The sequence below is a fragment of the Heteronotia binoei genome, chromosome 7 (genome assembly GCF_032191835.1).
Source record: "Heteronotia binoei isolate CCM8104 ecotype False Entrance Well chromosome 7, APGP_CSIRO_Hbin_v1, whole genome shotgun sequence".
In the NCBI taxonomy this organism is placed as follows: domain Eukaryota; kingdom Metazoa; phylum Chordata; class Lepidosauria; order Squamata; family Gekkonidae; genus Heteronotia; species Heteronotia binoei.
Genome location: NC_083229.1, coordinates 112,221,821 through 112,247,233, shown reverse-complemented (window position 1 = coordinate 112,247,233; position 25,413 = coordinate 112,221,821). Strand labels below are relative to the sequence as shown.

General features: G+C 43.0%; 1 protein-coding gene and 1 long non-coding RNA gene across 2 annotated transcripts in view; both read left to right on the top strand.

The window, feature by feature from the left end:
• Positions 1 to 25,413, top strand: part of LOC132574764 (uncharacterized) — a 272,751-nt gene that overhangs the window by 47,988 nt on the left and 199,350 nt on the right. The gene's annotated exons all lie outside the window — the stretch shown is intronic.
• Positions 1 to 25,413, top strand: part of NEDD9 (neural precursor cell expressed, developmentally down-regulated 9) — a 72,348-nt gene that overhangs the window by 8,726 nt on the left and 38,209 nt on the right. The window contains exon 2 of the mRNA XM_060244212.1: positions 22,552 to 22,992. Coding sequence (XP_060100195.1) covers positions 22,552 to 22,992 — 441 coding nt within the window. The remainder of the gene's footprint in view (positions 1 to 22,551; positions 22,993 to 25,413) is intronic.

Sequence of the window (25,413 nt, the reverse complement as noted above, 5' to 3'; positions counted from 1 at the left end):
GCTTCACTTGAGTAGCACGTCCTGGTGGACTTTATACTGATGGACTCTCAAATTTTGTATTATTTAAACTTTTGTCAATGTATTTTGGAAAAACAATATTAGTTCTATTCGAATGTTTAATGCTTTAAGTGCACTCCACAGAGTATTGATTAATTTTCAAGTAAACTTATTCCTTGATAGATAGTGAGTGCAATTGTAAATTCTTATAAGATTTTTTGAGTGATTTTGTATTCTTTAGGAACACAGTTTTCTCTTGGCTTGGGACCTGAAGAATGGCAGCTTTTGTTTCTGTAACAGTTTTTAAAAGCATTCCCAAAATTTTCCCAAAAGGTAAAACAGGGACAGCAATGTACTAGGGACAGATTAGGTATCCCCCCTGCTCCCCCCACCCCCCAAAATAGAGGAAGAGAACAAAGAATGGTTTGGTATTATAAAGGCTAACAAAGATGAAAATACTTGAATAGCCACGTTTAGGGAACTGCTATTTTCTAAAAAGTAGGTTTTCCCTGGGGAATTTTCCCCAGCAGCAGCATTGCAGAGTTTGGCTGATGCAGAAGAGAAGTCACTTCCAGGTTTTCCGTTACAGCATTGCTAAGGATCAATGGCTATGGCAGAACTTCATTCACACAACTGCTCCCCGAAGCCGTTCCCATGAACAAAAACGCTGCAATATGGAAAAGATTTACGATCAGTGTCTTCTTGCAAATCTCTCCTGTATTCTTAACATACCAAAGTCTGATATGCATAAACAACTGGTATATCATTCTTTCCCACTCTGCGATTTGTTTTTAATGGGAAGGAGCCTCTGGGAGCAGTCCCGAGACATACAATTGTGTAACTGGGGCAGCGGTTCTAAGCCCTGTGCTCTGGCAGCCAGCAGCAGCCATCTGAGAAGGGAGTAGCTCGAAGCGTTTGGCCAGAGGGGAAGAAACTGAGGTGGAGAAATTTGAGCATGAACTCAGAGGGTGCATTCACACTACACTAACTAATGCAGTTCACATCCGAATTTTGCTATTCTTACACAGTAAAAATACGGATGCAAAACGCATTAGTTAGTGTAGTGTGAATGCACCCAGAGAAGTGGCAAACTGGAGGAGGAGAAATGTTTGTGGTTCAGTTTGGGGTGCATCTTCGCAGTCGACCAGATTTGCTTCTGAGTTGAAGCAAAATGACAATAAGGCAGGACCAGGGCAGGCCCTGCCACTAGGCAAATTAGGCATTTGCCGAGGGCTCCAGCCCTGGGGGGTGCCGAATTGGGCACCCCCCACATGACTCGCAGAGGGCTTCCCCTCTCTTGTGCCAGCTTTCTCATTCTCATGCTGGCTTTCTCTCTTGTGTGCCGCCTACTTGTGCCAGCTTTCTGGCTCTCCTGCCGCCTTCCCCACTCTCACACCTCCTTCCCTGCTCTCCTGCCACCTTCCCTGCTGCCATCTCTTCTCCCTCGCTGTGTGGGCAGTGGGGTGCAGTGCCTTGGAGGAGGGCAGCACCACGGAGGAGGGTGTTGGGTTGCATCCTAGGGCCAGCACTGGGCAGGACTTGGAGAGGTCTGTTGGATGTATTGAGTAAACGGCGCACACTTCTTAACACCTAGAGGCGTTAAAGAAAATACAGATGTGTAGGGATATGATTCACTTTATTGGATTGGCTCATGTCCTAATTTTTCCATTGGTGGAATGGAAAGTTTTTGCCTTCCCCTCCCACTGCAGCCCCCTGGGGTAGGGGGTCCTGAGAAAAACTGATGGAAATCATCATCTTAGTCTGGATCCAACCCACTGTAACAGATCTCTATTCACAAATCTACGGATGTGGAGTTTGATTATTAAAAGTCAATTCCTAATAATAATTGCAGAGTTTTGGGGGGGAAATGAACAACATATGACCATACATCTTGCAGTCGGGAAAACAGATAAATTAAGAAGAAGAAGAAGATATTGGATTTATATCCCGCCCTCCACTCCAGAGTCTTAGAGCGGCTCACAATCTCCTTTATCTTCCTCCCCCACAACAAACACCCTGTGAGGTGGGTGGGGCTGGAGAGGGCTCCCAAAGCAGCTGCCCTTTCAAGGACAACCTCTGCCAGAGCTATGGCTGACCCAAGGCCATCTCAGCAGGTGCAAGTGGAGGAGTGGGGAATCAAACCCAAAATAAGATCCCAAATAAGAGTCCGCGCACTTAACCACTACACCAAACTGGCTCTTCTTAATATTGTAACTTGATAAGGTGCATATCTTGCAGTGCCGTATCTCTAAATTCCAGGTACTTTATACATCTGTCTGCACAAATTCTAACTCTGCACCTTATCCTGTGTTTCTGAGATATGTCTACGGGACTGCCTCTCCCCATATGAGCCCCCCCCCCCCGGTTTCTGAGGTTAGCTGCACAGCATCTTCTCGTGATCCCTGGCCCTCAGGATGCCTGACTGGCTTCAACAAGAGCCAGGGCCTTTTCGGTCCCTACCTGGTGGAATGAGCTCCCGCTGGAGATCCGGGCCCTGTGGGACTTATCTAAGTTTCGCAGGGCCTGTAAGATGGAGCTCTGCCGCTAGGCTTTGAATTGATCCAGCGGGTGTTCCCTGAAATCATCGCTCCCCCCCAGCACCTTATGTTTATGTTATGCTGAACATTACCAGCCTATATGTGGTCTATGACTTGTTGCCAATTATGTGGATCATGTTTTTTTGTCAATTCTGTAATTATGAGATTATCTAGTTTGGATGTAGTTTGATGCTCTGTAAGATTTCTTAATGTTGTAAGCCACCCAGAGCCCACTTGTGGGATAGAGCGGGGTATAAATCGAAAAATTAAATTAAATATATGTTCTTTCCACCTTTGCATATCCTGTAGTACTTGGGTAAATACAATGAGGCTTAGCCAGCATCTTCTATCTAAGTCTATTGGGGTAGAATCTGGGAGTTTTTGCAGACAAGGCATTATTTCTACCACTGAGCCTCTCTTAGTGGTGTTGCTTTAAGAGTCAGAAGGAAAACTGATTAGGCAAGCAAGGGGGGGGGGAGTGGTTGTATTTGTTGCTAGTGCATGTAGTATGAGGTATTGATTATCTATTTTTAGATAATTTGTAGGAAAGTGAAGGAACCTCAACCGATTGGTTTGTAATGCTTTGCCATTTGGATTGCAGCGTCAGCCCTAAATGCAAAGTCTTTGTGCCAAGGCAAACAAAACTGTGTCACTGGGAAGAATTACTGTATTTCTAACCATAAATGCTTGCGAAAAGCTGTCTGTAACCAAGGCAATGAAAGACCTGAAGCATTTCAGGATGTGAAAAGGAAAAGAATGGCATGTACTTTGCCGACCAAAACCCCAGCGTAGTTAGTGTTTATTCCGGACATTCCTGATATTACCCTGTGACTGTCTAGGGACAAGGAGATCTGTAAAACAGCAACCTGACTTTGCAAGCCCTGTAGCTTAAACTGCTCAAATTGCCTGATATCTGAAAGGCTGCGTCTTGTGCACTATGTGGACTCTGGAGAGGAAAAATAATTAATAAAGGTCTTGGTTACTGTTTTGTCATCCCTAACAAGTACAGCATGTGATGCTTCTCCCATTACAGGGTTGCATCCTGATGAAGTGGATGCAAGATGAATGTACAGTACATTCTAGGCAGTCTATTTTAGCGTGAGTGACCAGAACAAATGCAAACTTAAAGTGTTTCAGAGGAACGTTCTTAATTAGAATTACATGGACATCCTCGTTTATTTGGATACCCGGCAGAATGCAAAAGAGTTTGGCTAAAATAGGAGCAGTGGTTTCATGAAGATACGATTACACGAGCATTCGGACAAATGAGGTTCTACTCGCCTGTTAAGGAATTGCTTTTATTTGTGACCTGTTATTTTGTTGTATTAAGAAGTGGAAGTTGCATAAAGCAGCTGGGGGACCTTTCTAAAGATCTTGAGTATTCATTCTCAAAATGGCTGTTGGATTCCTGGTTTGGATTTAGTAATCAGAAAGATGATGGTGCTGCTCTGACCTGGGTAGCCCAGGGAAGCCTGATCTCACCAGATCTTGGAAGCTAAGCAGGGTTGACTGTGGTTAGCACTTGGATGGGAGACTTCCTTCAGATACCCAGTTGAGAGGACAGGGGCAGGTTTTCTATCCAGTCACCTCTCTGAATATTCTCCAGGCCTCAGTAGGGATCAGTCATCAGGGGTCGACATGACTTCCAGGTACACACACACACGCACAGGTCAGGTTCCATCCAACAATAACAAAAATGTGGGACTTTTAAAATGTTCGGTGCAAACCATGATGGGTTTCCCCCATGGGTCTACATTTGTCCAGTTTGGTGTAGTGGTTAAGTGTGCGGACTCTTATCTGGGAGACCGGGTTTGATTCCCTGTTCCTCCACTTGCAGCTGCTGGAATGGCCTTGGGTCAGCCATAGCTCTCGCAGGAGTTGTCCTTGAAAGGGCAGCTTCTGGGAGAGCTCTCTCAGTCCCACCCACATCACAGAGTGTCTGTTGTGGGGGAAGAAGATAAAGGAGATTGCAAGTCGCTCTGAGACTGATTCAGAGAGAAGGGCAGGGTATAAATCTATGATCTTCTTCTTCTTCCAAAATAAAGGTGAGAATGGAATATAAATTCTTATTAATATGCTCCCCCATGGTGTTAGAATGAGGCTTATTTTACAGAGCAGATACTTAATCTACCAATTTTTAATACAGCGTTTATTGTTTAGAACAACTGCTCTTGGCCTTAATAGCTTGATTTCTAAGTATTAAAGCCATGATGCAAAATCCTTTTGACTTGTGAGAGTTTAAATCTGACAGGCATTTGCTTAGCTCAGGCTGTTCTTTTAAAATGACAGTTTTCTTTCTTTTCTTCCGTTTTGAACCATGAGGGAAATTGATACCAATTTTAAAACGATTTCTCTTGTCCAGGATCAGGATATAACTTAAAAATGAGAGGAAACAGCATTGCTAAAAGTGCAGCTGAAAATCACAGTCCGTGTAGGAAGATGAAAATAGTCTTAACCTTTTGTGTCTGGGTAGAGGGCAGCTCCTGCTATTTTGAAGTTTGTATTTTACACCCATTCATTTCATTCATACAACTGGGCTGGATTAGTACGCTTCAAAACGAGGGTGAACCAAGAATGGATTTAGCTTACATGAATGTAGTCAGCATATTAAGAGGCCTTTCTCAAGATGTGCCCCATTGACTGGGAAGTTAACATTTCGGCGGGAAACTGTGGCTCACACAGAGACAAGAGCCTTTGAGGAATGCTTAAAAATCGTGGGAATAAGTTTGCTTCCCAATGAAGGCTGAGTAAAAACAATTTTTCAAAGAGCTGGTCCATGGAGAACCTGAGGCCACAGTGTCTAATCTGTCAGATCAAACAAACTGTGTGCAAGAAGAGTCTGATGTCATTTGTAAACAGCAAGCTGAAATTTGTGGACTCTTTCTCCTACTAATTCTGTATAGAATTAAAAAGCCTGAGGTGATTGGTTGACTGGGAGTTTCCACATGTTGCTGCTCTTGACAAAATGATTCTGTTCCCCATTAGACATCCTGTTCCCCATTAGACAGTAAAGATTAGGCTTAAGTTATAAACCTGCTGGTTGTCTTTTTCTAGATAAACTGTCCCTGATAAATTGTAATGCTTCACAGACATAACAGGAAGGAAGACTGGACTCTCTTGGAAATCCTGGAAATTATGGTGTGTTTGGTATCAATCTGACAAGATTTTTCTGTAGTACTGATTATACTGAAGTTCAGGCTCAGTTTAGGCCTTGACTTCTTCCTTGGTAAAGAGCCATATATTCCACCTCAAATATATTTCCACTTTGGTTCTTCCTAAGGAATTGGCAGAAAATCTGAGTATAGTATGATATTTAATCTTCTGCCTGAGTTAAAGGCTGCTTAATACAATACTTTTTTTTTCTCTCCTGTGCAAGGAGTCCCAGCTTTCTGTGGTTGTGCTGAGAAATGTGTTTGGTGAATTTGTAGTTCACTGATATAATCCCCAAGAATTCCCATGACTGGAAAACTCATGTTTATTGCATAAAGCATTACCACCTGAAGAATTCCCACACTGTCGTCAGCTAGATTTTAATTGGATTCTTCCAAAATGGTTTGGGGATAGACATATGTTAAGTTGATTTTTTAAACGTATTATTTGTTGGGAAAACCCATCAAGAGCAGAGAGCTTCAGCCATAAAATATGTGAGTGTTGAATTTTCTTTGCTTCGGTTGTTTTTCTAGTCCACTTTGTTTTATAGCACCCAGTGCGTTGTCGCCTTTCACCAGGAACTTCATTGATTGCCTTAAGGAATGAAGTTGAGGTTCTTCACATGCTTCTGGGTTTTGGTGTGGCTTGGTTTTAATCATAGTGAGATCATACTTGGTTTGTTCAGTTCCCCACCCTCCTTGTTTTTTCCTCTTTTTTTCTGTCCATACTATAATGTGCAGCTGCTGTGGCCTTAAAGCTGTTTTTTATTTTCAATTTTTTTTAAAAAAACAAATACTGTAAAAAAAGGGTGAGGTATGGGGAGGGGTGGGGGCTAAGTATGTATGGAGAAAATTCCGTGAGTTCATGCATGGCATTTCTAGAAACTTGACTAGTTTAAACATGGCACAAAGGATGAGGTTTCGTTCTTTCCAGGGATATGTAAGGACACATCACTGCAGCAGTGCTAATGTTTCCCTGGCAAACTCCAAGGAGCTTTGGAAACAGGATCAGAAAGCCCTGAGAATATCCAGGTTGCCTCTTCTTCCTTGCCAAACTTGTTTCATCACATGCAGCCTTCATTGAGGCTGCTATTGGGGCACCCCCTGTAGAGGTGCCTGCAGGTTTTGGCACTAGGCAGGGGTCTGCTGCTCAGGGAGCCCTTCCTCCAGCTGCTGTTGTGAGGCTCAGCTGCCTGAGCCATCTTTTGAGGTGAGCTTTGGGGACGAGAGTGTTCTGGCTGTGGAGCTCATCCCAGGGACTCTGAGGCTTCTGGAGGAGTATCTGAATGTCCCTTATCTGATTCCTCCAAAGTCCAGGAACAGGAGGGGAGGCATAAGAGGAAGAGATGGAGGTCACCTCAAGGTGCTGTCATCTTATCCCCTTCCCCCTCAGGCATCTCGTCCTGTCCTCCCATGACACGAACTGATTCCCCACTAGGCTTGTTCCGTCATCAGAGCTCTTTCCCCCCCTGACGCTTCCATCGGATTTTGCACAAGCTGCCCCGCAGCTGCGACTTGCCCTGCCTCTTTCCCACGGCAAGCAGAAACCGGTTTTCAGAGGATCTTGCTTGCTGCAGGAAAGAGGCGGGCCAAGTCACTGCCACATGGCAGCTTGTGCGAAATCAGACTGAAGTGTCAGGGGGAAAAGAGCTCCGATGCTGGAACAAGCCTAGTGGGGAATCAGTCATTGTGTCTCTGCCCCGAGCTTTTCACAGTAGGTGGTTCCAGGGGTGCCTACAGCTACTGGTCAGTGTGGGAACCTCTGCTTCTGAAGTCTGGAAGAGCTTCCAGCTGACAGTGGATCCTCACATTACATGGTGCCAGCACACATATCAGCTACCATTGAATAATTCTGACTGGATGTATACAGTTCCCAGTGGATGTGTACATACAAGACATAAGCAAAAGGATCCATTAAATCAGGAGGGGGAACCTTTTTTCGGCCAAGGGCCATATGGATATTTATAACACCATTTACGGGCCATAAAAAATTATCAACTTAAAAAACAGTGCTCCGCCGAGGGAGAATGATTCAGGCCAGCAAAATTAATGACCTGAGTTCAATCCCGGCAGCAGCTGAGTTCAGGTAGCCGGCTCACGGTTGACTCAGCCAGCCAGCCAGCCTGCCTGCCTGCCTTCCTTCCTTCCTTCCTTCCTTCCTTCCTTCCTTCCTTCCTTCCTTCCTTCCTTCCTTCCTTCCTTCCTTCCTTCCTTCCTTCCTTCCTTCCTTCCTAGATCAGTAAAAAGAGTACCCAGCTTGCTTGGGGGTAAAGTGTAGATGACTGGGGAAGGCGATGACGATCTACCCTGTAAAAGTCTGCCAAGCAGACATTGTGATGTGATGTCACCCCATGGGTCATTAACGACTTCGTGCATGCACAGGGGACTACCTTTACCTTTACTTCCATAAGCCAGAGCACAGTGTGCCTAAAGCAGAGGTGCTAGTAGGAAGGCTAGCTTACTAGAGACTCCAAAAAACAGTGTCTCAGGTAAAAGCAGTGTTTCTGGGTCTTTGTCTCCTGTGGATATATTCTTGCAGACATCTGGGATCTCTTATGAATATGCTCAGGAGTGGATCTGGTTAGTGATTCATGAGGATCGGAGTATAATTCGTTGGTTCTGTGACAACAATGTGAGAAAACAGAATTTGAAAAAAACAAAAAAACAAAAAACAGAACTCCACACTGAAATCTGTTTTCAGTTTGGAAGCTTGTCTTCACAGGCATTTTAAATGAATAACAATCCCATGAGCAAACCAACCAACCAAAATTCCAACCTTTACCCCAACTAGCATCGCTTATAATGTGTTCTTAATTAATAGGCATTCTTTGGTACATGATCCATGGCAAGCAGTCATGTGATATACTAAACTAGAGGAACTGCTGTAAAATCCTAAATGCTCACACATATTAAGGACTGGTTTATATACATGCAGTGCCCAGTGGGTAGTTACTTGGAAATCCCTTTTGCAGGCAGAGCTGCAAGAAACAGGCTGTTTCTGTGGCAAGGGCTTGCCCATTTGGTTGTGAGAATTCCAACTTTGCTTTTTCAGGGCATTTCCTTGACCTAACTGGTACTGATGAAACCTTGATCTGGGGACAAGAGAGGCATTACAAATACAAGACGTGACTGCATTTTCAGATTACTACAGTGTCATGAGTCCCATAGGGGAATTGACTGTGTGAGAGGCCAACTAAGAGAATTTCACATGATTTCAATATCACATGGGATGGAGTTGACCAGCTGGGTTTTTTTTAAAAAAGCAGGTAGTCCAGGGTGTGGCATGTCCATATAGATAAGATATGACAATAGGAGGTTAAGAAGCAGAATAAATCCCGGTTGATTTCCCTCAGTCTCTTCAGAAGCAAACTTAAGCTTTTGCTTCCACTTCTGTTATGACTACAAGCAGGCTAGAGTTAGATTTAGATGAAGGTGGAGTGAAAACTGGTGGAAGGAAACATTAACAATTTGAGATATGCAGATGACAACACATTACTGGCAGAAAACAGTGACGACTTGAAGACAGGTATGCGCTATGGAGAAATGTGCGGGTCTTACATGGGTGACGGGAGGGATATAAATTATGCTTCCACCTTCTGTTTCAGTTTGCAGCAGTAGAACAACGGTCTTCCCAGCATTCCAGAGAATCTATGTCTGAATGAGTTATTATCTAACTTGTCTCTTAAGCCAGTTTGGTGTAGTGGTTAAATGTGCTGACTCTTATCTGGGAGAACCGGGTTTGATTCCCCACTCCTCCACTTGCAGCTGCTGGAATGGCCTTGGGTCAGCCATAGCTCTCGTAGGAGTTGTCTTTGAAAGGGCACCTGCTCTAAAAAGCTCTCTCAGTCCCACCTACCTCACAGGGTGTCTGGTGTGTGTGGGGGGGGGGGGCGGGGGAGGTGGAAGAGATTGTGACTGCTCTGAGACTCTGAGATTCAGATTATAAAGTGGGATGTAAATCCAATATCTTCATTTTAAATTGCCTACAAAGAAAGTACATACATGAAAGCAATAGTCCATAGTCAGCCTGCCTTCTCTGGATCTGACCTGAAGCCTGATTCATCTGTGTAATGCACTGAAGTTTAGAACTTTTGAGTGTGAAACATCTGGAACTCAATTATTTTGCTGGAAATGCGCCTGCCACACCTCGAAAACCAGACTTCCATTGCTCGGTTAATCCTGGAAGCAAATTTGTGTCGCTGTTCCAACAGACAAAATGCAAGTTAGTAAGCAATTATTTTTTAAAGTGAAGCAAACACCTTAATGAACGCTAATTAAAGATGCAATTAACTGCCATCAACAAACGTGCATTTTGAATTGTATTTTGATTTTTGTTGCACGAGACTGATCCCTCTGTTTTCAGAGCTTTGTGTATTTTTTAGCATACGGGAGATGGCTTTACGGAATGATGAATTGAGACACTTGCTTTTCTCTGGCTTGGGCCAAAATCTTTCCGCGCTCCATTGCCTCCAGACAACTTGGCAGTGCTGGGGCTCGCTCTGGCAGCCCCTCCCCTGGAGATGCACGGGAATGAAGCGGCTGGGTATTCAGCGCTCAGCACCTTCTCATGGCTGCTGCCAAGGTTTTGGAAGCCTTCATTTTTTATTTGCGTTTAAAAACACATCTTCCAGTATTTTGGAGAGAAAAATAATGCCGTGCTGCCAAAATAAAACACACTGATGAAATAATTGTTTTGGCTGATGGGGTCTATGAAGAACGCCACTACTTCTCCCTTCACCAGACAATATTAAGATCCAGTTCTTATAACACATTTTTTGCACTTGGTAAAAATGCTTCCATTGTAGGTAGGGGTCTAGCCAGGGTGGGTGCACTGCCGAACCTCTACTACTGTACCTGAAACTCTGATTTGCTGCAATTAAGAATCTGGGACAGGAACACCTTTCACTTAAGATTTACAGTGCTTTTTAATAAGAAAATGTCTTTTAAAAAGAAAATAAGTTGTAACCGAGAGCCAGTTTGGTGTAGTGGTTAAGTGTGCGGACTCTTATCTGGGAGAACTGGATTTGATTCCCCACTCCTCCACTTGCAGAAGCTGGAATAGCCTTGGGTTAACCATAGCTCTCGCAGGAGTTGTCCTTGAAAGGGTAGCTGCTGTGAGAGTCCTTTCAGCCCCACCCACCTCACAGGGTGTCTGTTGTGGGGGAAGGAGATAAAGGAGATTGTAAGTAATTCTGAGACTCTGATTCAGAGAGAAGGGCAGGGTATAAATCTGCAGTCTTCTTCTTCTTTGCCATAGTGTCTTAACTTTCTCCCATTTGACCGACCCAAGTGGGCTTGTTTCAGATACCCCTTAGCTAAAGGTAGGTTTTTAAAAACATCCAGTGTGGTATTATCAAGAACCACAGTTTTTTTATTATTATTATTAAACACCCAGTTGCTAACATGTCAAAACAGACATCCAGGCCCAGGAAGCATATGCCACGCCCTTTGAGCCCTGCTAGAAGGAGGGGAGAAAATTAAATAACTTTGGAAAACTTGAAACAATATCTACGTAGGTTCTTGTGATCAAGTGTATTATCAGGTCCCAGGTCTACAGAATAAAGAGTCAAAACTATAGAAAAATATATACAATTTATTTACAGAAAAAGGGGGGGAAAGGAACATAAAAAGGGATGTAAAAACCAACTAAAATAACCCAGTATGCACAGAGGAACACAAAACGAAACCCAGGCAATTAGCCAACCTTCCTCCACACTGGACTGTGCAGCCTACTTATGGCTAGTCACCTAAGCTTACTTACTGACGCTCTCGTCAGACCCACAACACCAGCAGATGTCTTAATGCCCCGTCTTTCTTGTTGTTGTCATCATATCCTGATCATCCTGAATGTGGGATGCTCTTGATGATGTGTCTTGTTGGTGGGCACCTAGCCTGAGTATATTCTGGCTAGTTAATTGGCTCGCAATCACTGACGTGATCTAATTAGAGTTGTCATCTAGCCCTGGATTGTGATGTTGAACTGTCAAAGCTAGATCAAAAGGATCTACTTGTCAATTTGGTCTGACTCTACAGGTGTGACAGATTACCTCTAGAATTAACTAGTTAATTGCCTACTATCTCAGCTATACATTGGTGCAAATCCTGGTAACATTCACATACAAAGACACTGAGTGACATAAACACTTACATACATTACAGTTTCTTGACAGAAATAGAGATTAGAGTGTCAAACTGAGATGCCTCTTTCTTCTTGCCACTTCAACTCTTATGGCTAAAGACAGCAATTTGAAACATAGCTTAATGTGAAGATCACCAATCACAAACTGCATTTCCCAGTAAGGGTGATGGTTGTGTGGGCTGAAAAAGCTGTCAGGAAGAGTACACAGAGATAGTGTGTACACTTTTTAAAAAATTGCAATAATTTTCAAAGAATTTTTGAAACTCCTAACGTTGCCGTCTGTGTAATGGGATGTACATAAGCCTCCGTTCTCATGGACCTTCCTACTTTCTGTGGACAGATTGGTTACACACAGTACTTCAGTAGTTTTCTTCCTGGAGAATACAATACAATAGGCACTTTATCCCAGGGTGGGGGGGGGGGAGGGGGAAAGTTGAAAGGGAGGTTGAAGTAAAAGAACTAAGGCAAAACTGGCTGCCAGCTTTGAGGCCAGAGATGTTCATTGTTAAGAGGCACAATACAATAGGAACTTTTTTATCTTGTATGCTGGCCCAGCTGTGTTCCTGACAGTTTCTTATTCTTAGTTTTGGGACTTGTGTTTCTCTTTGTGGCAACTAGTGCTGCCCCGGGGAGATCAAGAAAGCTCCCACATGCCTGCAGACTATTCAAAACTGATCTATTCAAGAGGGCTTTTCTGTGCAGGTAATAGAGCTACACTGCACAAAGTGGTTTTATGAACTTGCTTGGGTAAATCATTAGACACTGCAGTCTGTTTTGCTGTGTTTACTTTTATCATAAAGAGGATCCTATTTGTGTAATTTCTGCACCGCTTATTGTGTCACGCAAATAACTTATGCTGTTCTCCAAGTCTTCCTGGTGGTTCCAGACTTCTAAAATCCTAATATCCTAATAAATCTAAATCCTAATAAAATCCTAATATTAGGATACTCTAAAATCCTAATGTCCCGTTTTATTCATGGTACCGACTCACTATGTGTAATCCGCTTTAAGTACCTAAGGCAGATGTTGAATGCAATAAATTAAATAAGCTACTTGTCCACAGTGTTTCAACTAGCAAGAGAGGAAGAGGAGGGGACTTCCTCTGCTTTCCTGCTCAAGCTGCAACCCTTCATGCCCTGTCCATGCCATTCGCAAGTCTCCCCTGGACTTCAGAGTGACTTTTGGAGAGGTGGCATGGGAGTCCAGTAGAGAAGAAGCAGCAGCAGAGATGCCTTCCACCAGCTTCTTCTCTGTTCAGAGATCTCTGGATCTCATTCCATATCTCCTTCCTTTTTCTGGAAGACTTTCAGGGCATGATTTCCAAAGATGAGGCCAGTATAATTACCACGACCTGCATAGTTGTCTCTTTTGAATAATTAATCCTGCTCCGACCAATCCTGTTGTGGACTGATATCAAGTCCCCAACCCTTGCTAGCTCTACTCTGGCTTTGGGGATCTCACTCTTTAGCTTGGAGAAACGTCAGCTGAGGGGTGACATGATAGAGGCTTACAAGATTATTCATGGGCTAGAGAAGGCAGAGAAAGAAGTACTTTTCTCCCTTTCTCACATTACAAGAACTTGTAGACGTTCAATGAAATTGCTGAGCAGCTGGGTCAGAACAGATAAAAGGAAGTACTTCTTCACCAAAAGGGTTATTAACACATAGAATTTACTGCCACAGGAGGTGGTGGTGGCTACATGTATAGACAGCTTCAAGAGGGGATTGAAGCAGAGGTCCATCAGTGGCTATTAGCCACAGTTTATTGTTGGAACTTTCTGTCTGTGGCAGTGATGCTCTATATTCTTGATGCTGGGGAGAGGGGGGGGGACAGTGGGAGGGCTTCTAGTGTCTTGGCGCCACTGGTGGACCTCCTGATGGTACCTGGGTTTTTTGGCCACTGTGTGACAGAGTGTTGGACTGGATGGGCCATTGGCCTGATCCAGCATGGCATCTTCTGTGTTCTTCCAAGGCCATTTAAATCCATAAGGACCAGAAACTTGGTGGTTGTTTTTTTTTTAAATGAAGGCTGAGATTCTCAGGATACAGACTCCTTTGCCTATAGATTATATGTTTTTTCTTGCATTAGCATGACTTGGGGTTGCACCCAGGCATTGCTCACAGCTCAGTACTTTCGTGCCATCTCAAATTAACTTATTTTTCGCCATTCAAGTCATCCTGCCTAGTTGCAAAAGTGAGGGGCACAGAGGAAGGGCAATAAAACTGTAGTCAAGACAAACTAGACTTCTTGCTGATTAAAAGAAGAAAAAAAAACCCATGTCACATTACAGCCGCTTGCTTAAGCTTTTTTTGTTTGTTTGAGGATGCTTACATCATTCTTCTTGTTTAATTTCTCCTTCCTTCTCCCCCCCTCTCCCTTCTCCTTTTTCCTGTTCCTGTCTTTAATCAGGAGGGTGACCTGTTTTGTAGGCTGGAACGAGCAGGAATTTCTTCTTTGCTCAGAGAAGGTGATAGTTTCCTTGGTAGCTGTAATAATAAACTCTTTTGCCTGCGTAGGCGGCAGCAAGTGTAGAAAAGGAGTTAATCATTCTGGTATATGGTTCAGTGTACATAAGCCTACGTGCTTAGGGACATTTCCCCCACCACCACCTTCTTCTTCCCCAGCTGTGGCAGGAGAGGCTGGCATAGGGAAAAAAAATGGCAAGCTGTTTTCCTATTAGTTATTGTTGTCTGGAGGTGTACGTGGGGGGTGATCTAGACTAGGCGTTCCAGGAGGGGGATTCAGACCAGATGCAGTTAGCTGGTAAAGAATCCATTGTACTTAATCTCCCCCGTGCTTTTAGTTATCATCTCCCACTGTTTGCTTCAAGGCTGCATACATCTAACACCGTCTTATGACCACGTCATTCTCTTTGTTTACTTTATGAGGCAGGATGGGTCCTCCCAGCTTTTCCGTCCTGGCTCTAGTTTGACCCCTTTCCCCTTTGTCATTTTAAAGCTGTCGGTTCATACGCAGCCTGAATGTGTCTTTCATCTTCTTGCCAGAGTGCGAAAAATTAACAAACCTAAAGAAATTCTGCTTTTGAGGTCATAATTATAATTTCTCATACATTGACTTCCCCCGGCTGCACTCACTTTAGCTTGGGTATTGTAGCAGCTTTTACATTTGAAGCTGCCCCCCGCCATGTCAAACTATGGGTCCATCTACAGCCCAGGGGTGGCCAAACTGTGGCTCAGGAGCTACACGCGGCTCTTTCACACACATTGTGTGGCTCTCAAAGCCCCTACTGCCCTATTGACTGGCTTGGAGAAGGCATTTGTCTAAATCACTTCGCCAAGCCAGCCAGCTGCTTGGAGAATGCATTTAAAGTTGCTTTCTTTTCACCTCTCCCTCCCCATCTCTTTTCCTTCCTTCCTTCCTTCCTTGCAGCTCTCAAACATCTGAAGTTCATGTCTTGCATCTCTCAGACATCTGATATTTATTCTATGTGGCTCTTACATTAAACAAGTTTGGCCACCCAAATCTACATCATTCTCTACTGACTAGAGTTGGTCTCCAGGTTCTTAGGCAGAGAAAGGTTCTTCCCAGAACCTCTGAAAGATGCCAGCAACTGATTCTGAGACCTGTATGCGACTATTGACCCGTAGTCCATTTTCTAGTTTATTGTATATGCTTGCTGGACAGGTAGGGCAATGTCACCACTGCTCCATCTTCCCCTGTCATTTTTATAGAGCTAATATCCAGAGATCACTGTATAACACTGACTTTAAAAGAGCAATTTCATAAGGAAAAGCCTGCGAAAACAACAACGTTTTGGCCTAGCACCTAAAACAATGTAACATAGGCACCAAGGGAAGGTGTCGTTCCAGAAAGAAGTGTTAAGGGAAAGGTCATTCCAGAGGTCAAAGGAAAGGCCATTCCAGAGGTCAAGGGAAAGGTCATTCCAGAAAGGAGGCAAGGCCTTGCTGTCAGGTTACCACCCACCCCCTCTGAAGGCAGGGTAACAGAGAGCAGGGCTTATGAGGCCGATCTTAACTGGTGGGCTGGACAATGTGGGAAGAGGAGGTCCTTCAAGTTCCTTCAAAGCCATTTAGAGCTTCAAAGGTAATAACTAGCACTTTGAATTGCGCCTGGAAACAAATGGGCACCTGTTGCAGATCTTTTTACACTGGTGTGATACGGTTTCCATATAGCTGGCAGTACTTTGGCTGCTGCATTTTGGATGAACTGAAGTTTCATGTCATTTTCAAAGGCAGCCCCATGTAGAGCGCATTATAGTACTCTAAAAAAGGTAAAGGTAGTCCCCTGTGTAAGCTCCAGTCGTTTCCAACTCTGAGGTGACGTTGCTTTCATATAATCAGAACTTGGAACACAGTGGCCAGCAGTGTTCCCTTTAAGCTGTAGGGTCTTGTGAGCAAAAATTCTGCTACTGGCATTCAAGTTGTGGATGAGTGATTTGGCTACTGCATGAATTAGTTTGCTCAGGGGCCATCCTTCTTGAGCTAAGACAAAAATGTGCGAGCTGGAGGCTGAAAACTGTGAGCTAGCTCACACTAATGCAGCTTAGAGGGAACACTGGTGGCCAGATCCTACTTTTCAAGGAATGGATGTAGATGCCAAAGCTGACAGAATGCACATCATATCACAAATGTAGAGTCACCAACTCCGCTTGGGAAATTCCTGGAGATTTGGGGTGGAGCCTGGGGAGGGTGGGGTTTTGGAAGAGGAGGGACCTCAGCTGGGTATAATTCTTTAGAATCCCCTTCAGAAGCAGCCATTTTGTCCAGGAGAACTGATATTTGTTGTCTAGTGATCAGTTGTAATTCCAGGAGATATTTACACCCCACCTGGAAGTTTGCAGAGGAGACCTGGTCCTCCAACCATAGGCCAATATCCAGAAACTTCCCTAGCCTATGAATCTGCTCTGTCAAGGAATGCGCAACTCCTCTCTAGGGCAGTATGGCTGTATTGTTCCTGACCAGTTTCTCTCTCCATTGGCCAACAGCACCTAAGTCTTGTGTGGATTGAGCTTTAATTTATTGGTCCTTTTTCATCCCATCATTTTCTGCAGACTACCTGACTCAGCTTTTAAGGAGAAATAGAGCTACCATCCTCATATTCCTGATACCTTACTCCAAATCCCTTGATTATCTCTCCCGCTGCAGAATAATGCAGTGTTGGAAAAACAGGCTTGCTTGCTTATTTATTTATATTTCTATCCCGCCCTCTCCGCAAGCGGACTCAGAGCAGCTAACAGTCATTTAGTGGTATCTGTTGATACCACTGCCAAAGAGGTAATGGAAGGGAAATGTATTTTCAACTAACAGTGCAATCCTAGGTAGAGTTACTTCAGTCTAAACCCATTGATTTTTTAAATAGATGTAAAGAAATACAAATGGGCAGTAGCAGATCAACCTGCGGAGCAGGCAGACCACTTCAAATATTTAGGAATTACTTTTCAGGCAAACCTTTCTTGGAAGGTCCACCTGAACTCTGCTGTAAGAGCTGCTTTGAATACCGGGAAGACCATCTCAAAGTTCTACTATTCCTCTGAGGGCCAGTGTTCCTGCGACAGTGAAAGTATTCACCACTAAAGTCATTGGGCAGATTTAATAGACGGCACTATATGGTTGTTTGTTTTAGCTACCTTAACGTTGTTCTGCAGCTGTGATCCATAAAGCCCACCGTGAGGATAAATTCAGGTGGATAGCTGTGTTGGTCTGAAACAACAGAACAGAGTTTGAGTTTAAGATCAACAAACGCCTAAGATCAACAAACACCTTTAAGATCAACAAAGTTTAATGCTGGGTATAAGCTTTCGTGTGCATGCACACTTCTTCAGATAGTAAATTCAAATAGAATATGAAGAAATGTGCATTACACATCAAAGCTTATGCTCAGAATTAAACTTTTTCGGTCTTAAAGGTGCCACTGGGCTCAAACTTGGTTCCACAAAGCCCTGTTAAAGGAAGCCATCATAGCCTTCCAGCCAAGGACAGAGGAGGAGAAGCCTTAACTGATTCCCTTTTGTTAGCCTTGGTAAGGCCCTCCGAATTATTGCTGACCTTCTGTCGCTCTTAATTTTTCCTTCCTACTGCTTTCAGTGCATTTGTTCCAATTAAATGTTGAAACAGAGGTGGTTCTGCTCGCCTGGTCAAACGTAATATCTGTCACCTATCCACCCAGCTGTGAAACACGGACCTGATACATTGGGCTAGGCAAGGTCAAAGTTGAACTATCATGGCACTTACTAGCTGTATTACCACCCTATAAAACTTAGGCTACTGAAACTGGTGTGATTTATCCACATCTAGCCCAAAAACGAGAAACAGAGTGCTGGAAAGGCTATGTTTCTTAACGGTGAAACTGATTGATACTTTTCAGTTTTTAATCAAAGACTAGTTTTGTGCTTGGGAGGTCAGTTTGTCCTTGTAGAGGACAATACACACACACTCACACACACACATACTAAATTTTGTCACTTCCTAATGTCAAAATCCCAGTGGTTATGGAGACATTGAAAATTGACATTGAAAATTGTCATAGAGGTGTCGTTTTATTGTGGGTTGACTTTGTTGATTCTAGAACAAGTGAGCTAACAAATGGAAGTCCTCAGAAGAAACAGAGAGGGGAAAAGCTATTTACTTCTCCCCTTAGATCTTGTAGTGAAGGAAGAGATTGTAGCATTGTGATAAAATGCTGGTTTTGCAAGCAGGAGTTCATCTAACCTATCACTTTTAACATTACAAATGAATAATTTAGGAACAGGGAGGTGGTTGTCTTCATGGGAGGTCAGTCTGGTAGATTATTAACGCAAAACTCTAACCTCTACACAACCCTGGCTCTAAAAAAAGCAGTTACTTTTCAGATAATCTTTTTTATAAGGCAGTGAATCTGTAATACAGTGAAGTAAATTAGGCACCATTAAACTCCCAGTTGGTGGAAGGGGGGGAGGGAAGTTGGAGTTTCATAATCTTCTATCAACATTTTGTGTTGTTCACTTGTTAATTAAAATGCTTCCCCCCCCCCCACATATATACACACACTTTTCTTCCACACTGTGGGAGTCAAAACAGCTTACACAACAGAATGAATAAATTATAATTTAGAAGGACGGTACAAAGAAAGCAGTCTGTTATCTCACAACATAACTGAGTCCTAAATAAATGAAATGTCTCAGTCCTTTACCCAGACTGAACTTTCTGTAATGCCGCAGTTACAGTGCAAAGCAGCCCTACAAACTTGCTACCTTAGTAGAAGTTCTGAAAATCTGGAACGCTTCGTACATTTGCTTTAAAGCATGTGCTTCAGTAATAATTTGGAACAAACCCATAATTTGTTGAAAGACTTCACAGAAGCCACAAATCTTCAGCTTGAAAGCATGGCCGTCCTTGAATGTGCTCCGTGTCTGTGTTTTAATGCTTCAGAAACATTTCCTCTTAGTTTTCAATAGTTTACAGTTCATCTGTGCTATGAACCCTTCTCTGGCCTATAGTGAGGAGACAGGTTAATGGCTGTCAGTGCGCTTTGCTTTAGCAACCTGGGCCAAGAAATGAAGTGTTCTAGGCCTTTGTGAAGGTTTCCAAGAATGACGGCCTATACAGATTGTCTGCTTTCCTCTGAATGCCTTGTTTGGCTGTCACCCTTAGTACTGAATGTGCCAGACAGTCATGTATACAGAAACGAAAAAGAGAGACAGGCAAAAGCGTGTTTTGTCTGTGAATGGAGACGGCATATTTTTAGATAAGTACAGGAAAGCTTATGTTATGGAATTATATAATGGGAATAAGAACCAAGGAGATCTGTCATAGATACAAAGTAGGGTTCCCAAATGGCTCTTCTCTTCGGTGGGAGCAAAACTGGAGGGCAGAACGGCATTGCAATGTCACCTGGTTGTACCTGGAAATGACATCATGACCCTCAATAAATTCTCTTGTTTCTCTGGTTGGAGATTTGTGACATCACATCAAGTTACAACCAGAAGTGATGTGGCAGTGTCGCTTTGACCCCCGTTTTTGCTCTCACTTGAGTGAAGAGAGGGACCAGGAGATCTGGTAGTCCTAATGTGTATTGAGGCCCAAAAGTCATGATACTCTGCTCGCATTGGGGGCCAGAACAGTGTTGCTGCTTCCTGCTCTGCTGTAACATAAAAAATGAAAGACAACATGAGAAAAGGCCAATCTCCATGCCAAGTATGACAGCCCTGTCCACTTCCCTCCCTCACAGGCAACATTTTCCCTCTGTTTTTCTTTCCCTTCCTGACTGAGCCACCCTAGTAATGTGTTCTTGTCCTTGCTGAAGAACTCTGGCTGTCCCACCCTGTCACAGTACGATATTTTGGCAGTTGGCTCAGCCCTGGAACCTGAGAGAAAGATTGGAAGCCCCCTTTAACTTGAGGCATTTTGAAATTCAAAAATAACAAAATATTTTCTTTAACATAGAAAGGAAAGGTCAGGAAAAATCAGGGGTTGAAATTTCTGAGGTAAAACCAGTACAGGAACAGACTTCAGTTCTTACGTTTCAGGTAATGAGAGTTTCTTAGGTTTTTCACAGTGATTTTAAATCTTTATGTTGAGAGGCTTTTGTTCCAAACACTTCAGTATATTTTCTTTATTCTCTAACTCGTTTGGTTTCCAGAAAGCTGGTACATGCTTTCCAGTACCCAAATCCCTTATTTTGAAACACCAGTACTTGAGTTTTTAACAGACTCTTAAGGTCTTCCAAAGGCAGTTTCTAACCACACCAGGGATCTCTCTACTTTTCAGAACGAACTCCGTATTTGACTGGGTAGGGATATTATCCTTTCACTAGAAGATCTGTTCCTTTCTCTTAGTTCGAATGGGAGTCTTTGTCTACTTCCCAAACTTCCTTGCCAATTTCCCCGCAGTTCTCCTGTCTGTGTTAAACTGCTCTCAGTCAGGGCTGACTTTTGAAACTGTCAGTACTTCACTCTTCTCACCTAGAACTGAAATCAGACTGTCAGTACTCAACTCAGTCAAGGCAGACTCTCCAGACTTTCTCTTTTCTGCTGATGCTAACCAAATTGCTTAAAGCAACCTGTCACTTAGGGCCCTCTGTTTCTGTGAAGAATTAACCCATCACAGTCCTTCAGCTGTTTACATAGCACTTCTAAGCTGTTAAAAAGTGCAGTCCATCACACCAAGTCTTGACAATTGCAATGGAAACAATTGCAGAGAGAGCTCTTCCTTTGTGGTTGGCACTTGTCTTGTTATTGCTGTGAACTGTGAAGGAATGTTGCTGCTGAAATCTCTTGCTACCAAGGTAATGTGTCTACCAGTCTTTAGATTTGGGTTTAATGTCAGGTGAAGGCTTCCCAGATAGAGAACATTACATGTCTCATGTTCTTTACCTTTATGCTGGGGGCAAATATATTTTAAGGTTGTTCTCCATAATCATAAGGTGCAAGAAACCACAAGATTTTGCAGTAGGGAGCCAATTCTGAGGCACATTGTTTAAGCAGTGGTCAGGTAAATGTCTAGGCCTTAGAAACCTTATTAAGAAATGTTACACTGAATTATTAGGAGGAGGAAAGAGAAGGAGAGGTGTTTCATATTCTTTCATTAGTTTTACATGAAAAATCAGAACCTGTTGATGTTGCTCATTTGGAATAAGATGTCAGTTGTTGACAGCGTACTTAGCAAATTTTGTCTTGCTCATCCTTACAACAATCCAGCAAAGTAGGTCTTCATAATTCTTAATTTCTAGAATGCAAGCAGAGGCTGGGAAAAGGGATTTGCTCAAGGCAATGAAATGAATTAATGACTGGATTAGGGTTTAAGCCTTAGAACAGCATCAGCCCTTTTCTGTCATCAAAGAAATTATAAATCTTGTGAAATATTAAAAGAGGTTTTCCAAATGCAGAAATTAGAGTTTTGCAACCCATTCTTCAGCATTAAAAAAAAAATTTGTTTCAGGCATTTACCGTGCCTGATGTCTGCCGGAGAAGATGGTAAGCATCATTTCCTAGGAGAAACTGCACCAAAGAAAAGACATAGCTTTCTCTTTTTTTAGTATTTGTGTGTGTATGCACACATAGCTGGAAGTCATGGGTACTTCTGGCAACCTCTACTGGGGTTTGGATGCTTTTTCAGATAAGTGTTTTGCTATTGCCTGCTCCTGGTATTCCTTTGGAGGTCTCCCTGCCAGGTACTTGCCAGGGTTGGCTCTGCTTATCTTCCAAGATATGATGAGATCGGGCTTGCCTGGGCTATCCAGGTTAGAGCACAAAAGACATTACTTTTTAATTTGTAATCTTCAAGGAACATGAAGAGATCACCTGGTTATACATGAATGCTATTAGTTTTCATTTTAACTGTGTTGACAGAAAATTTCTTAGTATTCGAACTTTATTTCAAGGCAGAAATATTAATTTTTTATTTGTGTGGGTTTTTTTTAAAATGTTTTGTGTGAAGAATGCCATAGTTATGCATCCCTAAAACATGTTTAGGTAATTTTTTACACCAAAGTCAAGTGTAATAGTTGCTTCAAGCAGCGGATCCCAGACAAAGTGCTATTTTGTGCCATCCAATCTTAATATTTCTGTGCTTAAAAAATTAAAGAAGAATAGGGATGGAAGGTGTCTTTTTTATGACAGTGGGATTCAGACACACAAATGTAGATTTATATGTCATACTTGTAATAATGAGTGCCTTCTGTGTGACACCGTTGTTTTTACTTTAAAGAAACCAAATGTACCCAGAATTGACGGTATGCTTAAGTTCCCTCTGTCTTTCTGTTGTCTCTACAGAATCTTATGGCAAGAGCCCTCTACGATAATGTCCCAGAATGTGCAGAAGAGTTGGCCTTCCGTAAAGGTGACATTTTGACAGTGATAGAACAGAACACTGAAGGATTGGAAGGATGGTGGCTCTGCTCTTTACATGGGAGGCAAGGCATTGTTCCTGGCAACCGTGTGAAACTTCTGATAGGTCCTGTGCAGGAGACTCCTCCTAACCAAGAAATGCCAAGTGCAGGATCAGTACCCTTTAACCACCAGAAGGTGTACCAAGTACCAAGTGGGCATGCTTCTCCTCGCGACCCTGTCTATCAAGTGCCGCCTTCATACATGAGTCAGGGGATCTACCAGATACCAACTAGTCATGGTCTTCAGGGGCAAGATGTGTATCAGGTGCCTCCATCTGGACAAAGAAGCCTCGGTGGAATTGATTGCTCTTCTATAAGTAACAAGGTGAGTCCCATTTACCTTTAAGCATTTGTTTCAGAACTATTTGCCTGGCCTGTCTGGAGCAGTGTTGTTCTGTATTCTTGGTGCTTGGGAGGGGCAACAGTGGGAGGGCTTCTGGTGTCCTGGCCGCACTGATGGACTTCCTGATGGCACTTGGGTTTTTTGGCCACTGTGTGACACAGAGTGTTGGACTGGATGGGCCATTAGCCTGATCCAGCATGGCTTCTCTTATGTCCTTATGCCTGTAGAACTGATGGATTGAGAAAGTTGTTGGACTTTCATGAGGTGAACATTAGGCAATGAGAAATGGATAAAAAGTCATTTAGCTTCATTTTAAAAAATGCATCCATGTCTTTTCAAGCGAAACCGAAGGCCAATACCTGAGCCATTTATTTATTATTCCCATCCTGATACCCTCCTTTTCTTAGGGACACAAAGCAGGTTACATACACAATATACAAAAAACACAATTTGCAAAGAGATTTACAAAAAGGCACTTGAGTTGCTTCTCCAGAAGAGGTTTGGCTATAAAACTGTCCCAGTTTGATGTTGGTTGTAGCAGTGTAATGGGGGTTACAGGCTATGAGCCACAGGTATGTGCCTTTGGAGAAAGTCCAGGCTTAAAATGCCTGTTGAAAAGGAGACAAAGAGATATTCAGCCCCATGGACAGCTGATTCAGATATTCCCAGTTTTCTCCCTTTGTTCTGAAATGACAAGAGGTCCCAACTATAAGGGACTTGCATTTCAGTCCTTGGGAGGGCACAAGAAGAATCCAGTCAGCCTAGATGGGTTCTAAAAAGCAGACCTCGACTCAGGGTTGCCAGCCTCCAAGTCGGGCCTGGAGATCTCCTGCTTTTACAACTGATCTCTAGCTGGCAGAGATCAATTCCCCAGGAGAAAATGGCTGCTTTGAAGGGTGGACTCTATGGCATTGGACCATGCTGAGGCCCCTTCCCTTCCTAAATCCCACCTTTTCCCGGCTCCACAGACCTGGCAACTCTACTCAACTAACTTCTGAATGGATGTTAGTAGAGTTGCAAACTTAAATTGGTTTGATCATTTGATTAATCCTTCCCTTTTATACCCTTAGAAGCCCATTGATTCACAGATCTCACGCAGCAGAAGATACTGCTTAATTTTTTTAATGCAAGGGCTAAAAGGACTGGGACAAATTTTGCAGTTGCTAGATTAATTTAATTAGTCCATGAAGCTATGGTTTGATTCATTGTGGTTTTGTGGATGGTACAGAAAGTTTTGGCCTTCCTTGCATATAGATTCTTTTGCAGTAATCCAAAAATGTAGCAGTGATTACAGATTTCTCCCATCATATTACTTGTTAGGCAGTCTGCACACATCCAAACTAATTCAGTTCGTGCTAGCAATATGTGAAGGTACCTTTTTATTAGAAAGATATTTTTAAAATCATGATGCAAGATGTGATCACATTCCCTACTAAGAACAGAAAATCAGATAATCTCAATTGAAATATGGTGGATTGAATATGAAACCCAAAGTAAACAAAGCTCTGCTTGGCATTTCCTGTCTGCGTTTCGTGCCCATCGCATGTCTCAAGGTGATTGCCTCTGGAAAGCCGGAAGAAGGACTGCTCTGTAAAAATCCTTTGCGTTTCACCTGATATGAAGCAGCTGGAAGCCAGGCTATCGGTAAATCCTCTGGAATATTTAGACCTTGTTGCTTAACCCTTATAAATATGTCCCTGTGACGTAAAGCAGACAGAGCTACTCAAGCAGGAAGTGCATGTCTGGAAGGTGTGGTTTAATCTTTCATTGCAGTGGATGTTGGCAGGGAATTCTGACGTTTTGAGATGAAGACCACAGTCTTCCCATTTTTTCTTGACGCAAACTCCATTCATCGCGAGATAGCTCAAACTGGCAGAAGTTTTTGAGAGCCAACTTTTTCTATTCAGAACCCTTTGTGGGGTTTTGTTCGGAAAGTTTTCTAAGAAGACACTGTACATATCAATCAATCATTTATTAGGTTTCAAAGCCATACAGCCATAAAATTTACGAGTGTAAGATTACAGTAAAACAGAAATTTGCCACATCTACTATACAGTCCTGACAAAGGCTATTTAACAAGAGTCTCAGTCTTGTAGGTTCAGAAAAGGGTGAAAATTTCGATAACCATTTCTTAAAAAAAAAATTCTCTTGCTGATTTAAATTTAGGGCAATGAAAAAAGATACGTGCCCGAGAATCTACAGTCTATAGTGGGCAGTCACAGAAACGCTGAGTTGCAGGAATACCCAGGATATGGCCCTTCATCTGCGTAGTCAAAAGTGCATTACAACGGGCCATCACATATGCTGCTCTTAATTTGGGGATAGTCAACACTTATACTTACAGTACATATTTATTCATTGTGCCAGTCTGGTGCAGTGTTTAAGTGCACAGACTCTTATCTG